We start from the raw sequence: 25206 nt of genomic DNA, 5'->3' as shown, positions 1-25206 counted from the left end.
CCACCTCTCTCTCTACAGCCGGTGGTCTCCACCACCTCTCTCTCTCTACAGCCCGGTGGTCTCCACCACCTCTCTCTCTCTACAGCCCGGTGGTCTATACAAGCCCGGTGGTCTCCACCACCTCTCTCTCTCTACAGCTCGGTGGTCTCCCCCGGTGGTCTCCACCACCGCTCTCTCTCTACAGCCCGGTGGTCTCCACCACCTCTCTCTCTACAGCCCGGTGGTCTCCACCACCTCTCTCTCTCTACAGCCGGTGGTCTCCACCACCTCTCTCTCTCTACAGCCGGTGGTCTCCACCACCTCTCTCTCTCTACAGCCCGGTGGTCTCCACCACCTCTCTCTCTCTACAGCCCGGTGGTCTCCACCACCTCTCTCTCTACAGCCCGGTGGTCTCCACCACCTCTCTCTCTACAGCCGGTGGTCTCCACCACCTCTCTCTCTCTACAGCCCGGTGGTCTCCACCACCTCTCTCTCTCTACAGCCCGGTGGTCTATACAAGCCCGGTGGTCTCCACCACCTCTCTCTCTCTACAGCCCGGTGGTCTCCACCGCCGCTCTCTCTCTACAAGCCCGGTGGTCTCCACCACCTCTCTCTCTCTACAGCCCGGTGGTCTCCACCACCTCTCTCTCTACAAGCCCGGTGGTCTCCACCACCTCTCTATCTCTACAGCCCGGTGGTCTCCACCACCTCTCTCTCTACAGCCCGGTGGTCTCCACCACCTCTCTCTCTCTACAGCCCGGTGGTCTCCACCACCGCTCTCTCTCTCTACAGCCCGGTGGTCTCCACCACCTCTCTCTCTACAGCCCGGTGGTCTCCACCACCTCTCTCTCTCTCTACAGCCGGTGGTCTCCACCACCTCTCTCTCTCTACAGCCCGGTGGTCTCCACCGCCGCTCTCTCTCTACAAGCCCGGTGGTCTCCCCTGGTGGTCTCCACCACCTCTCTCTCTCTACAGCCCGGTGGTCTCCACCACCTCTCTCTCTACAAGCCCGGTGGTCTCCACCACCTCTATCTCTCTACAGCCCGGTGGTCTCCACCACCGCTCTCTCTCTACAGCCCGGTGGTCTCCACCACCTCTCTATCTCTCTACAGCCCGGTGGTCTCCACCACCTCTCTATCTCTCTACAGCCCGGTGGTCTCCCCTGGTGGTCTCCACCACCTCTCTATCTCTCTACAGCCCGGTGGTCTCCACCACCTCTCTATCTCTCTACAGCCCGGTGGTCTCCACCACCTCTCTCTCTCTACAGCCCGGTGGTCTCCACCACCGCTCTCTCTCTACAGCCCGGTGGTCTCCACTACCTCTCTCTCTCTACAGCCGGTGGTCTCCACCACCTCTCTCTCTCTACAGCCCGGTGGTCTCCACCACCGCTCTCTCTCTACAAGCCCGGTGGTCTCCCCTGGTGGTCTCCACCACCTCTCTCTCTCTACAGCCCGGTGGTCTCCACCACCTCTCTCTCTCTACAAGCCCGGTGGTCTCCACCACCTCTATCTCTCTACAGCCCGGTGGTCTCCACCACCGCTCTCTCTCTACAGCCCGGTGGTCTCCACCACCTCTCTATCTCTCTACAGCCCGGTGGTCTCCACCACCTCTCTATCTCTCTACAGCCCGGTGGTAGGACCACCTCTCTCTCTCTACAGCCCGGTGGTCTCCACCACCTCTCTATCTCTCTACAGCCCGGTGGTCTCCACCACCTCTCTATCTCTCTACAGCCCGGTGGTCTCCCCACCTCTCTCTCTACAAGCCCGGTGGTCTCCACCACCTCTATCTCTCTACAGCCCGGTGGTCTCCACCACCGCTCTCTCTCTACAGCCCGGTGGTCTCCACCACCTCTCTATCTCTCTACAGCCCGGTGGTCTCCACCACCTCTCTATCTCTCTACAGCCCGGTGGTCTCCCCTGGTGGTCTCCACCACCTCTCTATCTCTCTACAGCCCGGTGGTCTCCACCACCGCTCTCTCTCTACAGCCCGGTGGTCTCCACCACCTCTCTATCTCTCTACAGCCCGGTGGTCTCCACCACCTCTCTATCTCTCTACAGCCCGGTGGTCTCCACCACCGCTCTCTCTCTACAGCCCGGTGGTCTCCACCACCTCTCTATCTCTACAGCCCGGTGGTCTCCACAGCCTGTCTCTCTACAAGCCCGGTCAGAGACAAAGCAACAACGAATATTGCACACAGTGGTGCAGTAGGATCCAAATATTCACCACGGACTGTATCTCCACTTCTCCACCAACTAAAAGCACTGGAGATGAAGCTAGTGAGTGAGGAAACATCTGAAGGGAGGAACTAGAGACTGACTGACCTGTCCCTGTCTCCAACACTCTCTGAACAGCTTCCAGTTGCCAGGGTGTCGATGGTCTTTCAGCCAGAGCAGTCTGCGATCATACAACCAGCAGTGGGGGATGTCAGCATGGAGCTGCAGGGCCTTCTCTAGCTGAGGCTTGGGTTCAGGAAGATCTTCTGTCCCCGTCCCAGGGTTAGAACCTGTCCCCGTCCCAGGCTTAGGACCTGTCACAGGGTTAGAACCTGTCCCAGTCCCAGGCTTAGGACCTGTCCCAGTCCCAGGGTTAGGACCGGTCCCCATCCCAGGCTTAGGACCTGTCCCCGTCCCAGGGTGAGGACCTGTCCCAGTCCCGGGCTTAGGACCTGTCACAGGGTGAGGACCTGGACCTGTCCCAGGCTTAGGACCTGTCCCCATCCCAGGCTTCGGACCTGTCCCAGTCCCAGGGTGAGGACCTGGACCTGTCCCAGGGTGAGGACCTGTCCCCGTGCCAGGCTTCGGACCTGTCCCAGTCCCAGGGTGAGGACCTGGACCTGTCCCAGGGTTAGGACCTGTCCCCGTCCCAGGCTTAGGACCTGTCCCCGTCCCAGGCTTAGGACCTGTCCCCGTCCCAGGCTTAGGACCTGTCCCCGTCCCAGGCTTCGGACCTGTCCCAGTCCCAGGGTTAGGACCTGTCCCCATCCCAGGCTGCTTCTTCCTCTCGATCCTCTCTGTCTTCACCTCCCTGTCCTCTGTGGTGGTGGTGGTGGCCTCCAGCTTCAGACTCAGCTTGGCTCCTCGGCTGGCAGGGATTTTGTTCTCCACCACGGACGCGATGATGTCATCCAGGATGTTGGGCATGCTACGGCCGCTCTTCCCCATCTGGAGAGGAGAGATACAGCATCAGAACATGTGATTCAGTATGTTGAAATAATACCGTGTTATTCCCTCCATACAGCGAGATAATGGTGGACTGGGTGTGTGTCTCTCTGTCCCGGGCCACGTACCTGTGCTGCGGTGGAGTATACAGGAGCGAAGGCCATGCCAGCATCAGTAGAGCCCAGACGTAGTTTACCAGCGGTGGTCGTCAGGAGGTCTCTTAGAGTAGAGCCCTGTTCTGTGATGTTAGACACCAGGCTAGACGATTTACAGTGGAGAGACTCCAGGCTACTGACCTTCTCCTCCTTGGCCACCTTACCCAGAGGAGACTCCTTGTTTTCTACACCAGAGACAAGACATATTAGTCACAATACATCATCATCACACCAGTAATAACTAACCTCTAGAGATATCTGGTATTTATCATCATCACACCAGTAATAACTAACCTCTAGAGATATCTGGTATTTATCATCATCACACCAGTAATAACTAACCTCTAGAGATATCTGGTATTTATCATCATCATCACACCAGTAATAACTAACCTCTAGAGATATCTGGTATTTATCATCATCACACCAGTAATAACTAACCTCTAGAGATATCTGGTATTTATCATCATCACACCAGTAATAACTAACCTCTAGAGATATCTGGTATTTATCATCATCATCACACCAGTAATAACTAACCTCTAGAGATATCTGATTTATCTCATCACACCAGTAATAACTAACCTCTAGAGATATCTGGTATTTATCATCATCACACCAGTAATAACTAACCTCTAGAGATATCTGGTATTTATCATCATCATCATCACCAGTAATAACTAACCTCTAGAGATATCTGGTATTTATCATCATCACACCAGTAATAACTAACCTCTAGAGATATCTGGTATTTATCATCATCATCACACAGTAATAACTAACCTCTAGAGATATCTGGTATTTATCATCATCAACCTCTAGAGATATCACATCATCAGTAATAACTAACCTCTAGAGATATCTGGTATTTATCATCATCACACCAGTAATAACTAACCTCTAGAGATATCTGGTATTTATCATCATCACACTAACCTCTAGTAATAACATAACCAGTCTAACCTCTAGAGATATCTGGTATTTATCATCATCACACCAGTAATAACTAACCTCTAGAGATATCTGGTATTTATCATCATCACACCAGTAATAACTAACCTCTAGAGATATCTGGTATTTATCATCATCATAACAACCTCAGAGATATCTGGTATTTATCATCATCATCACACAGTAATAACTAACCTCTAGAGATATCTGGTATTTATCATCATCACACCAGTAATAACTAACCTCTAGAGATATCTGGTATTTATCATCATCACACCAGTAATAACTAACCTCTAGAGATATCTGGTATTTATCATCATCACACCAGTAATAACTAACCTCTAGAGATATCTGGTATTTATCATCATCACACCAGTAATAACTAACCTCTAGAGATATCTGGTATTTATCATCATCACCAGTAATAACTAACCTCTAGAGATATCTGGTATTTATCATCATCACACCAGTAATAACTAACCTCTAGAGATATCTGGTATTTATCATCATCACACCAGTAATAACTAACCTCTAGAGATATCTGGTATTTATCATCATCACACCAGTAATAACTAACCTCTAGAGATATCTGGTATTCATCATCATCAGAGATATCATTTATCATCATCACACCAGTAATAACTAACCTCTAGAGATATCTGGTATTTATCATCATCACACCAGTAATAACTAACCTCTAGAGATATCTGGTATTTATCATCATCACACCAGTAATAACTAACCTCTAGAGATATCTGGTATTTATCATCATCACACCAGTAATAACTAACCTCTAGAGATATCTGGTATTTATCATCATCACACCAGTAATAACTAACCTCTAGAGATATCTGGTATTTATCATCATCACACCAGTAATAACTAACCTCTAGAGATATCTGGTATTTATCATCATCACACCAGTAATAACTAACCTCTAGAGATATCTGGTATTTATCATCATCACACCAGTAATAACTAACCTCTAGAGATATCTGGTATTTATCATCATCACAACCTCTAGAGATATCTGGTATTTATCATCATCACACCAGTAATAACTAACCTCTAGAGATATCTGGTATTTATCATCATCACACCAGTAATAACTAACCTCTAGAGATATCTGGTATTTATCATCATCACACCAGTAATAACTAACCTCTAGAGATATCTGGTATTTATCATCATCACACCAGTAATAACTAACCTCTAGAGATATCTGGTATTTATCATCATCACACCAGTAATAACTAACCTCTAGAGATATCTGGTATTTATCATCATCATCACACCAGTAATAACTAACCTCTAGAGATATCTGGTATTTATCATCATCACACCAGTAATAACTAACCTCTAGAGATATCTGGTATTTATCATCATCACACCAGTAATAACTAACCTCTAGAGATATCTGGTATTTATCATCATCACACCAGTAATAACTAACCTCTAGAGATATCTGGTATTTATCATCATCACACCAGTAATAACTAACCTCTAGAGATATCTGGTATTTATCATCATCACACCAGTAATAACTAACCTCTAGAGATATCTGGTATTTATCATCATCACACCAGTAATAACTAACCTCTAGAGATATCTGGTATTTATCATCATCATCACACCAGTAATAACTAACCTCTAGAGATATCTGGTATTTATCATCATCACACCAGTAATAACTAACCTCTAGAGATATCTGGTATTTATCATCATCATCACACCAGTAATAACTAACCTCTAGAGATATCTGGTATTTATCATCATCACACCAGTAATAACTAACCTCTAGAGATATCTGGTATTTATCATCATCATCACACCAGTAATAACTAACCTCTAGAGATATCTGGTATTTATCATCATCACACCAGTAATAACTAACCTCTAGAGATATCTGGTATTTATCATCATCATCACACCAGTAATAACTAACCTCTAGAGATATCTGGTATTTATCATCATCACACCAGTAATAACTAACCTCTAGAGATATCTGGTATTTATCATCATCACACCAGTAATAACTAACCTCTAGAGATATCTGGTATTTATCATCATCACACCAGTAATAACTAACCTCTAGAGATATCTGGTATTTATCATCATCACACCAGTAATAACTAACCTCTAGAGATATCTGGTATTTATCATCATCACACCAGTAATAACTAACCTCTAGAGATATCTGGTATTTCATCATCATCACACCAGTAATAACTAACCTCTAGAGATATCTGGTATTTATCATCATCACACCAGTAATAACTAACCTCTAGAGATATCTGGTATTTATCATCATCACACCAGTAATAACTAACCTCTAGAGATATCTGGTATTTATCATCATCACACCAGTAATAACTAACCTCTAGAGATATCTGGTATTTATCATCATCACACCAGTAATAACTAACCTCTAGAGATATCTGGTATTTATCATCATCACACCAGTAATAACTAACCTCTAGAGATATCTGGTATTTATCATCATCACACAGTAATAACACCAGATATCTGGTATTTATCATCAACCTAATAACTAACCTCTAGAGATATCTGGTATTTATCATCATCACACACCAGTAATAACTAACCTCTAGAGATATCTGGTATTTATCATCATCATCATCACACCAGTAATAACTAACCTCTAATAGATATCTGGTATTTATCATCATCACACCAGTAATAACTAACCTCTAGAGATATCTGGTATTTATCATCATCATCACACCAGTAATAACTAACCTCTAGAGATATCTGGTATTTATCATCATCACACCAGTAATAACTAACCTCTAGAGATATCTGGTATTTATCATCATCACACCAGTAATAACTAACCTCTAGAGATATCTGGTATTTATCATCATCACACCAGTAATAACTAACCTCTAGAGATATCTGGTATTTATCATCATCACCAGTAATAACCCTCTAGAGATATCTGGTATAACATAACACTCTAGAGATATCTGGTATTTATCATCATCATCACAGAGATATCTGGTATTTATCAGTAATAACTAACCTCTAGAGATATCTGGTATTTATCATCATCACACCAGTAATAACTAACCTCTAGAGATATCTGGTATTTATCATCATCACACCAGTAATAACTAACCTCTAGAGATATCTGGTATTTATCATTTATCATCATCACACCAGTAAACTAACCTCTAGAGATATCTGGTATTTATCATCATCACACCAGTAATAACTAACCTCTAGAGATATCTGGTATTTATCATCATCATCACACCAGTAATAACTAACCTCTAGAGATATCTGGTATTTATCATCATCATCATCACACCAGTAATAACTAACCTCTAGAGATATCTGGTATTTATCATCATCATCATCACACAGTAATAACTAACCTCTAGAGATATCTGGTATTTATCATCATCACACCAGTAATAACTAACCTCTAGAGATATCTGGTATTTATCATCATCACACCAGTAATAACTAACCTCTAGAGATATCTGGTATTTATCATCATCACACCAGTAATAACTAACCTCTAGAGATATCTGGTATTTATCATCATCACACCAGTAATAACTAACCTCTAGAGATATCTGGTATTTATCATCATCACACCAGTAATAACTAACCTCTAGATATCTGATTTATCATCATCACACCAGAATAACTCTCTAGAGATATTTATTTCATCATCATCATCACCAGTAATAACTAACCTCTAGAGATATCTGGTATATCATCATCATCATCACACCAGTAATAACTAACCTCTAGAGATATCTGGTATTTATCATCATCATCATCACACAGTAATAACTAACCTCTAGAGATATCTGGTATTTATCATCATCATCATCACACCAGTAATAACTAACCTCTAGAGATATCTGGTATTTATCATCATCACACCAGTAATAACTAACCTCTAGAGATATCTGGTATTTATCATCATCACACCAGTAATAACTAACCTCTAGAGATATCTGGTATTTATCATCATCACACCAGTAATAACTAACCTCTAGAGATATCTGGTATTTATCATCATCACACCAGTAATAACTAACCTCTAGAGATATCTGGTATTTATCATCATCACACCAGTAATAACTAACCTCTAGAGATATCTGGTATTTATCATCATCATCATCATCATCCAGTAATAACTAACCTCTAGAGATATCTGGTATTTATCATCATCACACCAGTAATAACTAACCTCTAGAGATATCTGGTATTTATCATCATCACACCAGTAATAACTAACCTCTAGAGATATCTGGTATTTATCATCATCACACCAGTAATAACTAACCTCTAGAGATATCTGGTATTTATCATCATCACACCAGTAATAACTAACCTCTAGAGATATCTGGTATTTATCATCATCATCATCACACCAGTAATAACTAACCTCTAGAGATATCTGGTATTTATCATCATCACACCAGTAATAACTAACCTCTAGAGATATCTGGTATTTATCATCATCACACCAGTAATAACTAACCTCTAGAGATATCTGGTATTTATCATCATCACACCAGTAATAACTAAGATATCCATCTAGAGATATCTGGTATTTATCATCATCACACCAGTAATAACTAACCTCTAGAGATATCTGGTATTTATCATCATCATCACCCAGTAATAACTAACCTCTAGAGATATCTGGTATTTATCATCATCACACCAGTAATAACTAACCTCTAGAGATATCTGGTATTTATCATCATCACACCAGTAATAACTAACCTCTAGAGATATCTGGTATTTATCATCATCACACCAGTAATAACTAACCTCTAGAGATATCTGGTATTTATCATCATCACACCAGTAATAACTAACCTCTAGAGATATCTGGTATTTATCATCATCACACCAGTAATAACTAACCTCTAGAGATATCTGGTATTTATCATCATCACACCAGTAATAACTAACCTCTAGAGATATCTGGTATTTATCATCATCATCATCACACCAGTAATAACTAACCTCTAGAGATATCTGGTATTTATCATCATCACACCAGTAATAACTAACCTCTAGAGATATCTGGTATTTATCATCATCACACCAGTAATAACTAACCTCTAGAGATATCTGGTATTTATCATCATCACACCAGTAATAACTAACCTCTAGAGATATCTGGTATTTATCATCATCATAATAACATATCATCATCATCACACCAGTAATAACTAACCTCTAGAGATATCTGGTATTTATCATCATCACACCAGTAATAACTAACCTCTAGAGATATCTGGTATTTATCATCATCACACCAGTAATAACAACCTCTAGAGATATCTGGTATTTATCATCATCCATCACACCAGTAATAACTAACCTCTAGAGATATCTGGTATTTATCATCATCACACCAGTAATAACTAACCTCTAGAGATATCTGGTATTTATCATCATCACACCAGTAATAACTAACCTCTAGAGATATCTGGTATTTATCATCATCACACCAGTAATAACTAACCTCTAGAGATATCTGGATATTTTATCATCATCATCACCAGTAATAACTAACCTCTAGAGATATCTGGTATTTATCATCATCACACCAGTAATAACTAACCTCTAGAGATATCTGGTATTTATCATCATCACACCAGTAATAACTAACCTCTAGAGATATCTGGTATTTATCATCATCACACCAGTAATAACTAACCTCTAGAGATATCTGGTATTTATCATCATCACACCAGTAATAACTAACCTCTAGAGATATCTGGTATTTATCATCATCACACCAGTAATAACTAACCTCTAGAGATATCTGGTATTTATCATCATCACACCAGTAATAACTAACCTCTAGAGATATCTGGTATTTATCATCATCACACCAGTATCCTCTAGAGATATCTGGTATTTATCATCATCATCACCAGTAATAACTAACCTCTAGAGATATCTGGTATTTATCATCATCACACCAGTAATAACTAACCTCTAGAGATATCTGGTATTTATCATCATCACACCAGTAATAACTAACCTCTAGAGATATCTGGTATTTATCATCATCACACCAGTAATAACTAACCTCTAGAGATATCTGGTATTTATCATCATCACACCAGTAATAACTAACCTCTAGAGATATCTGGTATTTCATCATCATCACAGTAATAACCAGAGATAATAACTAACCTCTCTAGAGATATCTGGTATTTATCATCATCATCACACCAGTAATAACTAACCTCTAGAGATATCTGGTATTTATCATCATCACCAGTAATAACTAACCTCTACTGGTACATCATCACACCAGTAATAACTAACCTCTAGAGATATCTGGTATTTATCATCATCATCACACCAGTAATAACTAACCTCTAGAGATATCTGGTATTTATCATCATCACACCAGTAATAACTAACCTCTAGAGATATCTGGTATTTATCATCATCACACCAGTAATAACTAACCTCTAGAGATATCTGGTATTTATCATCATCACACCAGTAATAACTAACCTCTAGAGATATCTGGTATTTATCATCATCACACCAGTAATAACTAACCTCTAGAGATATCTGGTATTTATCATCATCACACCAGTAATAACTAACCTCTAGAGATATCTGGTATTTATCATCATCACACCAGTAATAAACCTCTAGAGATATCTATTTATCATCATCACACCAGTAATAACTAACCTCTAGAGATATCTGGTATTTATCATCATCACACCAGTAATAACTAACCTCTAGAGATATCTGGTATTTATCATCATCACACCAGTAATAACTAACCTCTAGAGATATCTGGTATTTATCATCATCACACCAGTAATAACTAACCTCTAGAGATATCTGGTATTTATCATCATCACACCAGTAATAACTAACCTCTAGAGATATCTGGTATTTATCATCATCACACCAGTAATAACTAACCTCTAGAGATATCTGGTATTTATCATCATCAACCAGTAATAACTAACCTCTAGAGATATCTGGTATTTATCATCATCATCACACCAGTAATAACTAACCTCTAGAGATATCTGGTATTTATCATCATCACACCAGTAATAACTAACCTCTAGAGATATCTGGTATTTATCATCATCACACCAGTAATAACTAACCTCTAGAGATATCTGGTATTTATCATCATCACACCAGTAATAACTAACCTCTAGAGATATCTGGTATTTATCATCATCACACCAGTAATAACTAACCTCTAGAGATATCTGGTATTTATCATCATCACACCAGTAATAACTAACCTCTAGAGATATCTGGTATTTATCATCATCACACCAGTAATAACATCTAGAGATATCTGGTATTTATCATCATCAGTAATAACTAACCTCTAGAGATATCTGGTATTTATCATCATCACACCAGTAATAACTAACCTCTAGAGATATCTGGTATTTATCATCATCACACCAGTAATAACTAACCTCTAGAGATATCTGGTATTTATCATCATCACACCAGTAATAACAGAGATATCTGGTATTTATCATCATCATCACACCAGTAATAACTAACCTCTAGAGATATCTGGTATTTATCATCATCACACCAGTAATAACTAACCTCTAGAGATATCTGGTATTTATCATCATCACACCAGTAATAACTAACCTCTAGAGATATCTGGTATTTATCATCATCACACCAGTAATAACTAACCTCTAGAGATATCTGATTTATCATCATCATTTAGAGATATCATCATCACACCAGTAATAACTAACCTCTAGAGATATCTGGTATTTATCATCATCACACCAGTAATAACTAACCTCTAGAGATATCTGGTATTTATCATCATCACACCAGTAATAACTAACCTCTAGAGATATCTGGTATTTATCATCATCACACCAGTAATAACTAACCTCTAGAGATATCTGGTATTTATCATCATCACACCAGTAATAACTAACCTCTAGAGATATCTGGTATTTATCATCATCACACCAGTAATAACTAACCTCTAGAGATATCTGGTATTTATCATCATCATATCTGGTATTTATCATCCAGTAATAACTAACCTCTAGAGATATCTGGTATTTATCATCATCACACCAGTAATAACTAACCTCTAGAGATATCTGGTATTTATCATCATCACACCAGTAATAACTAACCTCTAGAGATATCTGGTATTTATCATCATCACACCAGTAATAACTAACCTCTAGAGATATCTGGTATTTATCATCATCACACCAGTAATAACTAACCTCTAGAGATATCTGGTATTTATCATCATCACACCAGTAATAACTAACCTCTAGAGATATCTGGTATTTATCATCATCACACCAGTAATAACTAACCTCTAGAGATATCTGGTATTTATCATCATCATCATCACCAGTAATAACTAACCTCTAGAGATATCTGGTATTTATCATCATCAACCTCAGAGATATCTGGTATTTATCATCATCAGTAATAACTAACCTCTAGAGATATCTGGTAATTAACCTCTAGAGATATCATCATCATCACACCAGTAATAACTAACCTCTAGAGATATCTGGTATTTATCATCATCACACCAGTAATAACTAACCTCTAGAGATATCTGGTATTTATCATCATCATCACACCAGTAATAACTAACCTCTAGAGATATCTGGTATTTATCATCATCACACCAGTAATAACTAACCTCTAGAGATATCTGGTATTTATCATCATCACACCAGTAATAACTAACCTCTAGAGATATCTGGTATTTATCATCATCACACCAGTAATAACTAACCTCTGGAGATATCTGGTATTTATCATCATCACACCAGTAATAACTAACCTCTAGAGATATCTGGTATTTATCATCATCATCATCACACCAGTAATAACTAACCTCTAGAGATATCTGGTATTTATCATCATCATCACACCAGTAATAACTAACCTCTAGAGATATCTGGTATTTATCATCATCACACCAGTAATAACTAACCTCTAGAGATATCTGGTATTTATCATCATCACACCAGTAATAACTAACCTCTAGAGATATCTGGTATTTATCATCATCACACCAGTAATAACTAAGATATCTGGTATTTATCTCTAATAACTAACCTCTAGAGATATCTGGTATTTATCATCATCACACCAGTAATAACTAACCTCTAGAGATATCTGGTATTTATCATCATCACACCAGTAATAACTAACCTCTAGAGATATCTGGTATTTATCATCATCACACCAGTAATAACTAACCTCTAGAGATATCTGGTATTTATCATCATCACACCAGTAATAACTAACCTCTAGAGATATCTGGTATTTATCATCATCACACCAGTAATAACTAACCTCTAGAGATATCTGGTATTTATCATCATCATCATCACACCAGTAATAACTAACCTCTAGAGATATCTGGTATTTATCATCATCACACCAGTAATAACTAACCTCTAGAGATATCTGGTATTTATCATCATCACACCAGTAATAACTAACCTCTAGAGATATCTGGTATTTATCATCATCACACCAGTAATAACTAACCTCTAGAGATATCTGGTATTTATCATCATCACACCAGTAATAACTAACCTCTAGAGATATCTGGTATTTATCATCATCACACCAGTAATAACTAACCTCTAGAGATATCTGGTATTTATCATCATCACACCAGTAATAACTAACCTCTAGAGATATCTGGTATTTATCTGGTATTTATCATCATCATCACACCAGTAATAACTAACCTCTAGAGATATCTGGTATTTATCATCATCACACCAGTAATAACTAACCTCTAGAGATATCTGGTATTTATCATCATCACACCAGTAATAACTAACCTCTAGAGATATCTGGTATTTATCATCATCACACCAGTAATAACTAACCTCTAGAGATATCTGGTATTTATCATCATCACACCAGTAATAACTAACCTCTAGAGATATCTGGTATTTATCATCATCACACCAGTAATAACTAACCTCTAGAGATATCTGGTATTTATCATCATCATCATCACACCAGTAATAACTAACCTCTAGAGATATCTGGTATTTATCATCATCATCATCACACCAGTAATAACTAACCTCTAGAGATATCTGGTATTTATCATCATCATCATCACACAGTAATAACTAACCTCTAGAGATATCTGGTATTTATCATCATCACACCAGTAATAACTAACCTCTAGAGATATCTGGTATTTATCATCATCATCACACACCAGTAATAACTAACCTCTAGAGATATCTGGTATTTATCATCATCACACCAGTAATAACTAACCTCTAGAGATATCTGGTATTTATCATCATCACACCAGTAATAACTAACCTCTAGAGATATCTGGTATTTATCATCATCACACCAGTAATAACTAACCTCTGGAGATATCTGGTATTTATCATCATCACACCAGTAATAACTAACCTCTAGAGATATCTGGTATTTATCATCATCACACCAGTAATAACTAACCTCTAGAGATATCTGGTATTTATCATCATCATCACACAGTAATAACTAACCTCTAGAGATATCTGGTATTTATCATCATCACACCAGTAATAACTAACCTCTGAGATATCTGGTATTTATCATCATCATCACACACCAGTAATAACTAACCTCTAGAGATATCTGGTATTTATCATCATCACACCAGTAATAACTAACCTCTAGAGATATCTGGTATTTATCATCATCACACCAGTAATAACTAACCTCTGAGATATCTGGTATTTATCATCATCATCATCAGAGATATCACCAGTAATAACTAACCTCTAGAGATATCTGGTATTTATCATCATCACACCAGTAATAACTAACCTCTAGAGATATCTGGTATTTATCATCATCACACCAGTAATAACTAACCTCTAGAGATATCTGGTATTTATCATCATCACACCAGTAATAACTAACCTCTAGAGATATCTGGTATTTATCATCATCACACCAGTAATAACTAACCTCTAGAGATATCTGGTATTTATCATCATCACACCAGTAATAACTAACCTCTAGAGATATCTGGTATTTATCATCATCACACCAGTAATAACTAACCTCTAGAGATATCTGGTATTTATCATCATCACACCAGTAATAACTAACCTCTGGAGATATCTGGTATTTATCATCATCACACCAGTAATAACTAACCTCTAGAGATATCTGGTATTAATCATATCATCATCATCATCACACCAGTAATAACTAACCTCTAGAGATATCTGGTATTTATCATCATCACACCAGTAATAACTAACCTCTAGAGATATCTGGTATTTATCATCATCACACCAGTAATAACTAACCTCTAGAGATATCTGGTATTTATCATCATCACACCAGTAATAACTAACCTCTGGAGATATCTGGTATTTATCATCATCATCACACCAGTAATAACTAACCTCTAGAGATATCTGGTATTTATCATCATCATCATCACTGGTATTTATCATCAGTAATAACTAACCTCTAGAGATATCTGGTATTTATCATCATCATCACACCAGTAATAACTAACCTCTAGAGATATCTGGTATTTATCATCATCATCATCACACCAGTAATAACTAACCTCTAGAGATATCTGGTATTTATCATCATCACACCAGTAATAACTAACCTCTGAGATATCTGGTATTTATCATCATCACACCAGTAATAACTAACCTCTAGAGATATCTGGTATTTATCATCATCACACCAGTAATAACTAACCTCTAGAGATATCTGGTATTTATCATCATCATCATCACACCAGTAATAACTAACCTCTAGAGATATCTGGTATTTATCATCATCATCATCACACCAGTAATAACTAACCTCTAGAGATATCTGGTATTTATCATCATCACACCAGTAATAACTAACCTCTAGAGATATCTGGTATTTATCATCATCACACCAGTAATAACTAACCTCTAGAGATATCTGGTATTTATCATCATCACACCAGTAATAACTAACCTCTAGAGATATCTGGTATTTATCATCATCACACCAGTAATAACTAACCTCTAGAGATATCTGGTATTTATCATCATCACACCAGTAATAACTAACCTCTAGAGATATCTGGTATTTATCATCATCACACCAGTAATAACTAACCTCTAGAGATATCTGGTATTTATCATCATCACACCAGTAATAACTAACCTCTGGAGATATCTGGTATTTATCATCATCACACCAGTAATAACTAACCTCTAGAGATATCTGGTATTTATCATCATCACACCAGTAATAACTAACCTCTGGAGATATCTGGTATTTATCATCATCACACCAGTAATAACTAACCTCTAGAGATATCTGGTATTTATCATCATCATCATCACACCAGTAATAACTAACCTCTAGAGATATCTGGTATTTATCATCATCACACCAGTAATAACTAACCTCTAGAGATATCTGGTATTTATCATCATCACACCAGTAATAACTAACCTCTAGAGATATCTGGTATTTATCATCATCACACCAGTAATAACTAACCTCTAGAGATATCTGGTATTTATCATCATCATCACACCAGTAATAACTAACCTCTAGAGATATCTGGTATTTATCATCATCACACCAGTAATAACTAACCTCTAGAGATATCTGGTATTTAATCATCATCACACCAGTAATAACTAACCTCTAGAGATATCTGGTATTTATCATCATCATCACACCAGTAATAACTAACCTCTAGAGATATCTGGTATTTATCATCATCACACCAGTAATAACTAACCTCTAGAGATATCTGGTATTTATCATCATCATCACACCAGTAATAACTAACCTCTAGAGATATCTGGTATTTATCATCATCATCACACCAGTAATAACTAACCTCTAGAGATATCTGGTATTTATCATCATCACACCAGTAATAACTAACCTCTAGAGATATCTGGTATTTATCATCATCACACCAGTAATAACTAACCTCTAGAGATATCTGGTATTTATCATCATCATCACACCAGTAATAACTAACCTCTAGAGATATCTGGTATTTATCATCATCATCACACCAGTAATAACTAACCTCTAGAGATATCTGGTATTTATCATCATCACACCAGTAATAACTAACCTCTAGAGATATCTGGTATTTATCATCATCACACCAGTAATAACTAACCTCTAGAGATATCTGGTATTTATCATCATCACACCAGTAATAACTAACCTCTAGAGATATCTGGTATTTATCATCATCATCACACCAGTAATAACTAACCTAGAGATATCTGGTATTTATCATCATCACACCAGTAATAACTAACCTCTAGAGATATCTGGTATTTATCATCATCACACCAGTAATAACTAACCTCTAGAGATATCTGGTATTTATCATCATCACACACCAGTAATAACTAACCTCTAGAGATATCTGGTATTTATCATCATCACACCAGTAATAACTAACCTCTAGAGATATCTGGTATTTATCATCATCACATCAGTACCAGTATCTGGTATTTAACTAACCTCTAGAGATATCTGGTATTTATCATCATCATCACACCAGTAATAACTAACCTCTAGAGATATCTGGTATTTATCATCATCATCACACCAGTAATAACTAACCTCTAGAGATATCTGGTATTTATCATCATCATCACCAGTAATAACTAACCTCTAGAGATATCTGGTATTTATCATCATCATCACACCAGTAATAACTAACACCAGTCTAGAGATATCTGGTATTTATCATCATCACACCAGTAATAACTAACCTCTAGAGATATCTGGTATTTATCATCATCACACCAGTAATAACTAACCTCTAGAGATATCTGGTATTTATCATCATCACACCAGTAATAACTAACCTCTAGAGATATCTGGTATTTATCATCATCACACCAGTAATAACTAACCTCTAGAGATATCTGGTATTTATCATCATCACACCAGTAATAACTAACCTCTAGAGATATCTGGTATTTATCATCATCATCACACCAGTAATAACTAACCTCTAGAGATATCTGGTATTTATCATCATCACACCAGTAATAACTAACCTCTAGAGATATCTGGTATTTATCATCATCACACCAGTAATAACTAACCTCTAGAGATATCTGGTATTTATCATCATCACACCAGTAATAACTAACCTCTGGAGATATCTGGTATTTATCATCATCACACCAGTAATAACTAACCTCTAGAGATATCTGGTATTTATCATCATCACACCAGTAATAACTAACCTCTAGAGATATCTGGTATTTATCATCATCATCACACCAGTAATAACTAACCTCTAGAGATATCTGGTATTTATCATCATCATCACACCAGTAATAACTAACCTCTAGAGATATCTGGTATTTATCATCACCATCACACCAGTAATAACTAACCTCTAGAGATATCTGGTATTTATCATCATCATCACCAGTAATAACTAACCTCTAGAGCACATATGTCAGAGTCAAGGCCCGCGGGCCACATCCGGCCCGCGAGAAGGTTTTTTACGGCCCCTGGGATGATCTTGATTTGTTATTAGAACCGGCCCGCAGACCGCAGCAAGCCGGCAGCCCGCAGATCTTTTACACGCACCAATACTACATTTCCCACAATGCAACGGTGACGCACCGAGCAGTAGGCTGCTTCATTTCAATATTTATTGGCACAGCAGTTGTCAGCATCACAGTAAAATTAACTTTCAGATACCCATCAAAAATGGCAAAACGGAAGGTGGACACTGAGAACCGGGGGTTTCAAACAAGGTGGGAGTCGGAGTATTTGTTCACGGAGGTAGCTGGAAAACCTGTGTGTCTTCTGTGTGGAGAAAGTGTGGCGGTACTGAAAGAGTATAATCTGAGACGACATTATGAAACGAAACACGCGGACAAAAACAAGAATATGGACATGGAACAAAGGCTACAAAAGGCAGAGGAATTAAAACGAGGCCTCAAATCTCGACAGGCTCTGTTCAAAAAAGCCAAATCACAAGGCCAGGCTGCTGTCAAGGCCAGTTTTATTTTGGCAGAAGAGATCGCTAAATCAGCCCGGCCATTTACGGAGGGGGATTTCATCAAAAACTGCATGATTAAAGTTTGTGACGAAGTTTGCCCAGAAAAAAGGCAACTCTTTTTAAATGTGAGTCTGAGCAGAAACACCATTGCCGAGAGAGTAGACCAGTTGTCCATCAATCTAAAAGAGCAGCTTGTGAAAAAGGGAAAAGATTTCATTGCATATTCCTTGGCTGTGGATGAGAGCACCGACATTTCTGACATTGCCCAGTTGTCAATTTTCATCCGCGGAGTGGACTCCAGCCTAAGCGTGACAGAGGAGTTTTTGGCTTTACGTCCTATGCATGGCACAACTACGGGGCATGATTTGTATGAAGAGGTGTCAAGATGTGTAAATGAGATGGAGCTGCCTTGGGAAAAACTCGTGGGTTTGACAACCGACGGAGCACCTGCGATGTGTGGACACAGGAGCGGACTGGTGGTGAAGATACGGGAAAAGATGCAAGAGGAAAACGCGACAGGTGAGCTGACAGCTTATCATTGTATCATACACCAGGAAGCGTTGTGCGGTAAAGCCTTGAAAATGGAGCATGTAATGAGCATCATCACGCGCACAGTTAACTTTATCAGAGCCAAAGGTTTGAATCACCGCCAGTTCAAGGCATTTCTGACGGAGTTAGAAACGGAGCATGGTGATTTGCCTTATCACACAGAGGTGCGATGGCTAAGCCAGGGAAAGGTGCTTCAAAGATGTTTCGAGCTTCGTGAGGAGATTTGTCTGTTCTTGGACAGCAAAGGGAAAGACACAACACAACTCCGAGACGAAATGTTTCTGTGTGAAATGGCTTTTCTGTGTGACATTACGAGTCATCTGAATGCAATGAACTTGCAGCTGCAGGGTCGGGATCGTGTCATCTCTGATATGTACAGTACAGTGAAGGCATTTAAAACCAAACTGACTCTGTGGGAGACGCAGATGCGGAAAGAAAATTTGAGCCACTTTCCCAGCTGCCAGACCATGAAAGAGAAGCTCTCTACCAGTGCGTTCCCGAGCGCACAGTTGGCTGATAAAATAGGTATGCTTGCCGCTGACTTTCGACGCCGATTTGCTGACTTTGAAGCACAAAAAAGCAGGTTGGAACTGCTCGGTAACCCATTTGCTGTTGACGTGGAAAGCTCTCCACCAAACCTCCAAATGGAGTTGATTGACCTCCAATGCAATGATGCACTGAGGGCAAAATATGCGGCAGTGGGTGCTGCGGAGTTCGCCCGTTTCCTCCCCGACACAAGGCCCCAGCTGCGCATCCAGGCTGCTCAAACGTTGTCTATGTTTGGCAGCACATACCTGTGTGAACAACTGTTTTCTTTGATGAACTTGAACAAAACATCACACAGAAGTCGACTTACTGCTGAACACCACTCAATTCTGAGGATTTCCTCAGCTCAGAGCCTTACCCCGAACATTGATGAACTTGTGGAAAAGATGGGACACCACCAAGTATCACCCTCAACCTCAAACAAGTGAACATTACTGTGCAATCACATATTTAGAGTTTTTACTCAGTTCAAGTTTAAAAGTTAAAGTTTAATATTTGTTTTCACTGCATGTTACTTCTCCTTAAACAAAGTGTTGTTTTTGATTAATAGATTTTTGCACTTTATTTTATTGTATTTCAATCCAATTATATTTTTAAAATATTTCAGTTGAGTGGATGATAGAAAATTGCTATTATTGTTTTTTTCTTTGAAGTAAATTTAGCCCACTTTTGCTAAAATAGAAAATATAGGCTACTGATGGTGCCTTGAATACCGGTTTCTTTCATTTAATGTTCATGTTATGGGGATTTTTATATAAAGGAAATTTGTCTTTTGTGTCTGTTGAAAATTAAAGATTACTGACAGAGCCATAAGAAAATATTGCTTTATTTATCTGATCATATTGGAATATATTTGTTAGGTTTTCAGTAGGTTCAATTAGGTTCACTAGACTATATGCGTCATTTAAAAAATTTTCAATGAACATTCGAACAGTCCGGCCCTCGGCTTGTAGCTAAATTTTTTATTTGGCCCTCCGTCCATTTGACTTTGACACCCCTGCTCTAGAGATATCTGGTATTTATCATCATCACACCAGTAATAACTAACCTCTGGAGATATCTGGTATTTATCATCATCACACCAGTAATAACTAACCTCTAGAGATATCTGGTATTTATCATCATCACACCAGTAATAACTAACCTCTAGAGATATCTGGTATTTATCATCATCACACCAGTAATAACTAACCTCTAGAGATATCTGGTATTTATCATCATCACACCAGTAATAACTAACCTCTAGAGATATCTGGTATTTATCATCATCACACCAGTAATAACTAACCTCTAGAGATATCTGGTATTTATCATCATCATCACACCAGTAATAACTAACCTCTGGAGATATCTGGTATTTATCATCATCACACCAGTAATAACTAACCTCTAGAGATATCTGGTATTTATCATCATCATCACACCAGTAATAACTAACCTCTGGAGATATCTGGTATTTATCATCATCACACCAGTAATAACTAACCTCTAGAGATATCTGGTATTTATCATCATCATCATCACACCAGTAATAACTAACCTCTAGAGATATCTGGTATTTATCATCATCACACCAGTAATAACTAACCTCTAGAGATATCTGGTATTTATCATCATCACACCAGTAATAACTAACCTCTAGAGATATCTGGTATTTATCATCATCACACCAGTAATAACTAACCTCTAGAGATATCTGGTATTTATCATCATCATCATCACACCAGTAATAACTAACCTCTAGAGATATCTGGTATTTATCATCATCACACCAGTAATAACTAACCTCTAGAGATATCTGGTATTTATCATCATCACACCAGTAATAACTAACCTCTAGAGATATCTGGTATTTATCATCATCACACCAGTAATAACTAACCTCTAGAGATATCTGGTATTTATCATCATCACACCAGTAATAACTAACCTCTAGAGATATCTGGTATTTATCATCATCACACCAGTAATAACTAACCTCTAGAGATATCTGGTATTTATCATCATCACACCAGTAATAACTAACCTCTAGAGATATCTGGTATTTATCATCATCATCATCACACCAGTAATAACTAACCTCTAGAGATATCTGGTATTTATCATCATCATCATCACACCAGTAATAACTAACCTCTAGAGATATCTGGTATTTATCATCATCATCATCACACAGTAATAACTAACCTCTAGAGATATCTGGTATTTATCATCATCATCATCACACCAGTAATAACTAACCTCTAGAGATATCTGGTATTTATCATCATCATCATCACACCAGTAATAACTAACCTCTAGAGATATCTGGTATTTATCATCATCATCATCACACCAGTAATAACTAACCTCTAGAGATATCTGGTATTTATCATCATCACACCAGTAATAACTAACCTCTGGAGATATCTGGTATTTATCATCATCACACCAGTAATAACTAACCTCTAGAGATATCTGGTATTTATCATCATCACACCAGTAATAACTAACCTCTAGAGATATCTGGTATTTATCATCATCACACCAGTAATAACTAACCTCTAGAGATATCTGGTATTTATCATCATCATCACACCAGTAATAACTAACCTCTAGAGATATCTGGTATTTATCATCATCATCACACCAGTAATAACTAACCTCTAGAGATATCTGGTATTTATCATCATCACACCAGTAATAACTAACCTCTAGAGATATCTGGTATTTATCATCATCACACCAGTAATAACTAACCTCTAGAGATATCTGGTATTTATCATCATCACACCAGTAATAACTAACCTCTAGAGATATCTGGTATTTATCATCATCACACCAGTAATAACTAACCTCTAGAGATATCTGGTATTTATCATCATCATCATCACACCAGTAATAACTAACCTCTAGAGATATCTGGTATTTATCATCATCACACCAGTAATAACTAACCTCTGGAGATATCTGGTATTTATCATCATCACACCAGTAATAACTAACCTCTAGAGATATCTGGTATTTATCATCATCACACCAGTAATAACTAACCTCTGGAGATATCTGGTATTTATCATCATCATCATCACACCAGTAATAACTAACCTCTAGAGATATCTGGTATTTATCATCATCACACCAGTAATAACTAACCTCTAGAGATATCTGGTATTTATCATCATCACACCAGTAATAACTAACCTCTAGAGATATCTGGTATTTATCATCATCACACCAGTAATAACTAACCTCTAGAGATATCTGGTATTTATCATCATTACACCAGTAATAACTAACCTCTAGAGATATCTGGTATTTATCATCATCACACCAGTAATAACTAACCTCTAGAGATATCTGGTATTTATCATCATCACACCAGTAATAACTAACCTCTAGAGATATCTGGTATTTATCATCATCATCATCACACCAGTAATAACTAACCTCTAGAGATATCTGGTATTTATCATCATCATCACACCAGTAATAACTAACCTCTGGAGATATCTGGTATTTATCATCATCACACCAGTAATAACTAACCTCTAGAGATATCTGGTATTTATCATCATCACACCAGTAATAACTAACCTCTAGAGATATCTGGTATTTATCATCATTACACCAGTAATAACTAACCTCTAGAGATATCTGGTATTTATCATCATCATCACACCAGTAATAACTAACCTCTAGAGATATCTGGTATTTATCATCATCACACCAGTAATAACTAACCTCTAGAGATATCTGGTATTTATCATCATCATCATCACACCAGTAATAACTAACCTCTAGAGATATCTGGTATTTATCATCATCACACCAGTAATAACTAACCTCTAGAGATATCTGGTATTTATCATCATCACACCAGTAATAACTAACCTCTAGAGATATCTGGTATTTATCATCATCACACCAGTAATAACTAACCTCTAGAGATATCTGGTATTTATCATCATTACACCAGTAATAACTAACCTCTAGAGATATCTGGTATTTATCATCATCACACCAGTAATAACTAACCTCTAGAGATATCTGGTATTTATCATCATCACACCAGTAATAACTAACCTCTAGAGATATCTGGTATTTATCATCATTACACCAGTAATAACTAACCTCTAGAGATATCTGGTATTTATCATCATTACACCAGTAATAACTAACCTCTAGAGATATCTGGTATTTATCATCATCATCATCATCACACCAGTAATAACTAACCTCTAGAGATATCTGGTATTTATCATCATTACACCAGTAATAACTAACCTCTAGAGATATCTGGTATTTATCATCATCATCATCACACCAGTAATAACTAACCTCTAGAGATATCTGGTATTTATCATCATCATCATCACACCAGTAATAACTAACCTCTAGAGATATCTGGTATTTATCATCATCATCACACCAGTAATAACTAACCTCTAGAGATATCTGGTATTTATCATCATCATCATCATCACACCAGTAATAACTAACCTCTAGAGATATCTGGTATTTATCATCATCACACCAGTAATAACTAACCTCTAGAGATATCTGGTATTTATCATCATCACACCAGTAATAACTAACCTCTAGAGATATCTGGTATTTATCATCATCACACCAGTAATAACTAACCTCTGGAGATATCTGGTATTTATCATCATCACACCAGTAATAACTAACCTCTAGAGATATCTGGTATTTATCATCATCACACCAGTAATAACTAACCTCTAGAGATATCTGGTATTTATCATCATCACACCAGTAATAACTAACCTCTAGAGATATCTGGTATTTATCATCATCACACCAG

The 25206-nt window shown here is 38.0% G+C and overlaps 1 protein-coding gene across 1 annotated transcript in view; it reads right to left on the bottom strand.

The window, feature by feature from the left end:
- LOC124021599 (probable JmjC domain-containing histone demethylation protein 2C) overlaps nt 1-25206 on the bottom strand; it is a 137304-nt gene that overhangs the window by 30022 nt on the left and 82076 nt on the right. The window contains 2 exon segments of the mRNA XM_046336739.1: nt 2301-3140; nt 3266-3477. Coding sequence (XP_046192695.1) covers nt 2301-3140; nt 3266-3477 — 1052 coding nt within the window.

This window comes from Oncorhynchus gorbuscha, unplaced genomic scaffold (genome assembly GCF_021184085.1).
Source record: "Oncorhynchus gorbuscha isolate QuinsamMale2020 ecotype Even-year unplaced genomic scaffold, OgorEven_v1.0 Un_scaffold_1137, whole genome shotgun sequence".
Taxonomy (NCBI): domain Eukaryota; kingdom Metazoa; phylum Chordata; class Actinopteri; order Salmoniformes; family Salmonidae; genus Oncorhynchus; species Oncorhynchus gorbuscha.
Note: the sequence above shows the minus strand (reverse complement) of the source record. Positions and strands in the feature narration are given on the sequence as shown.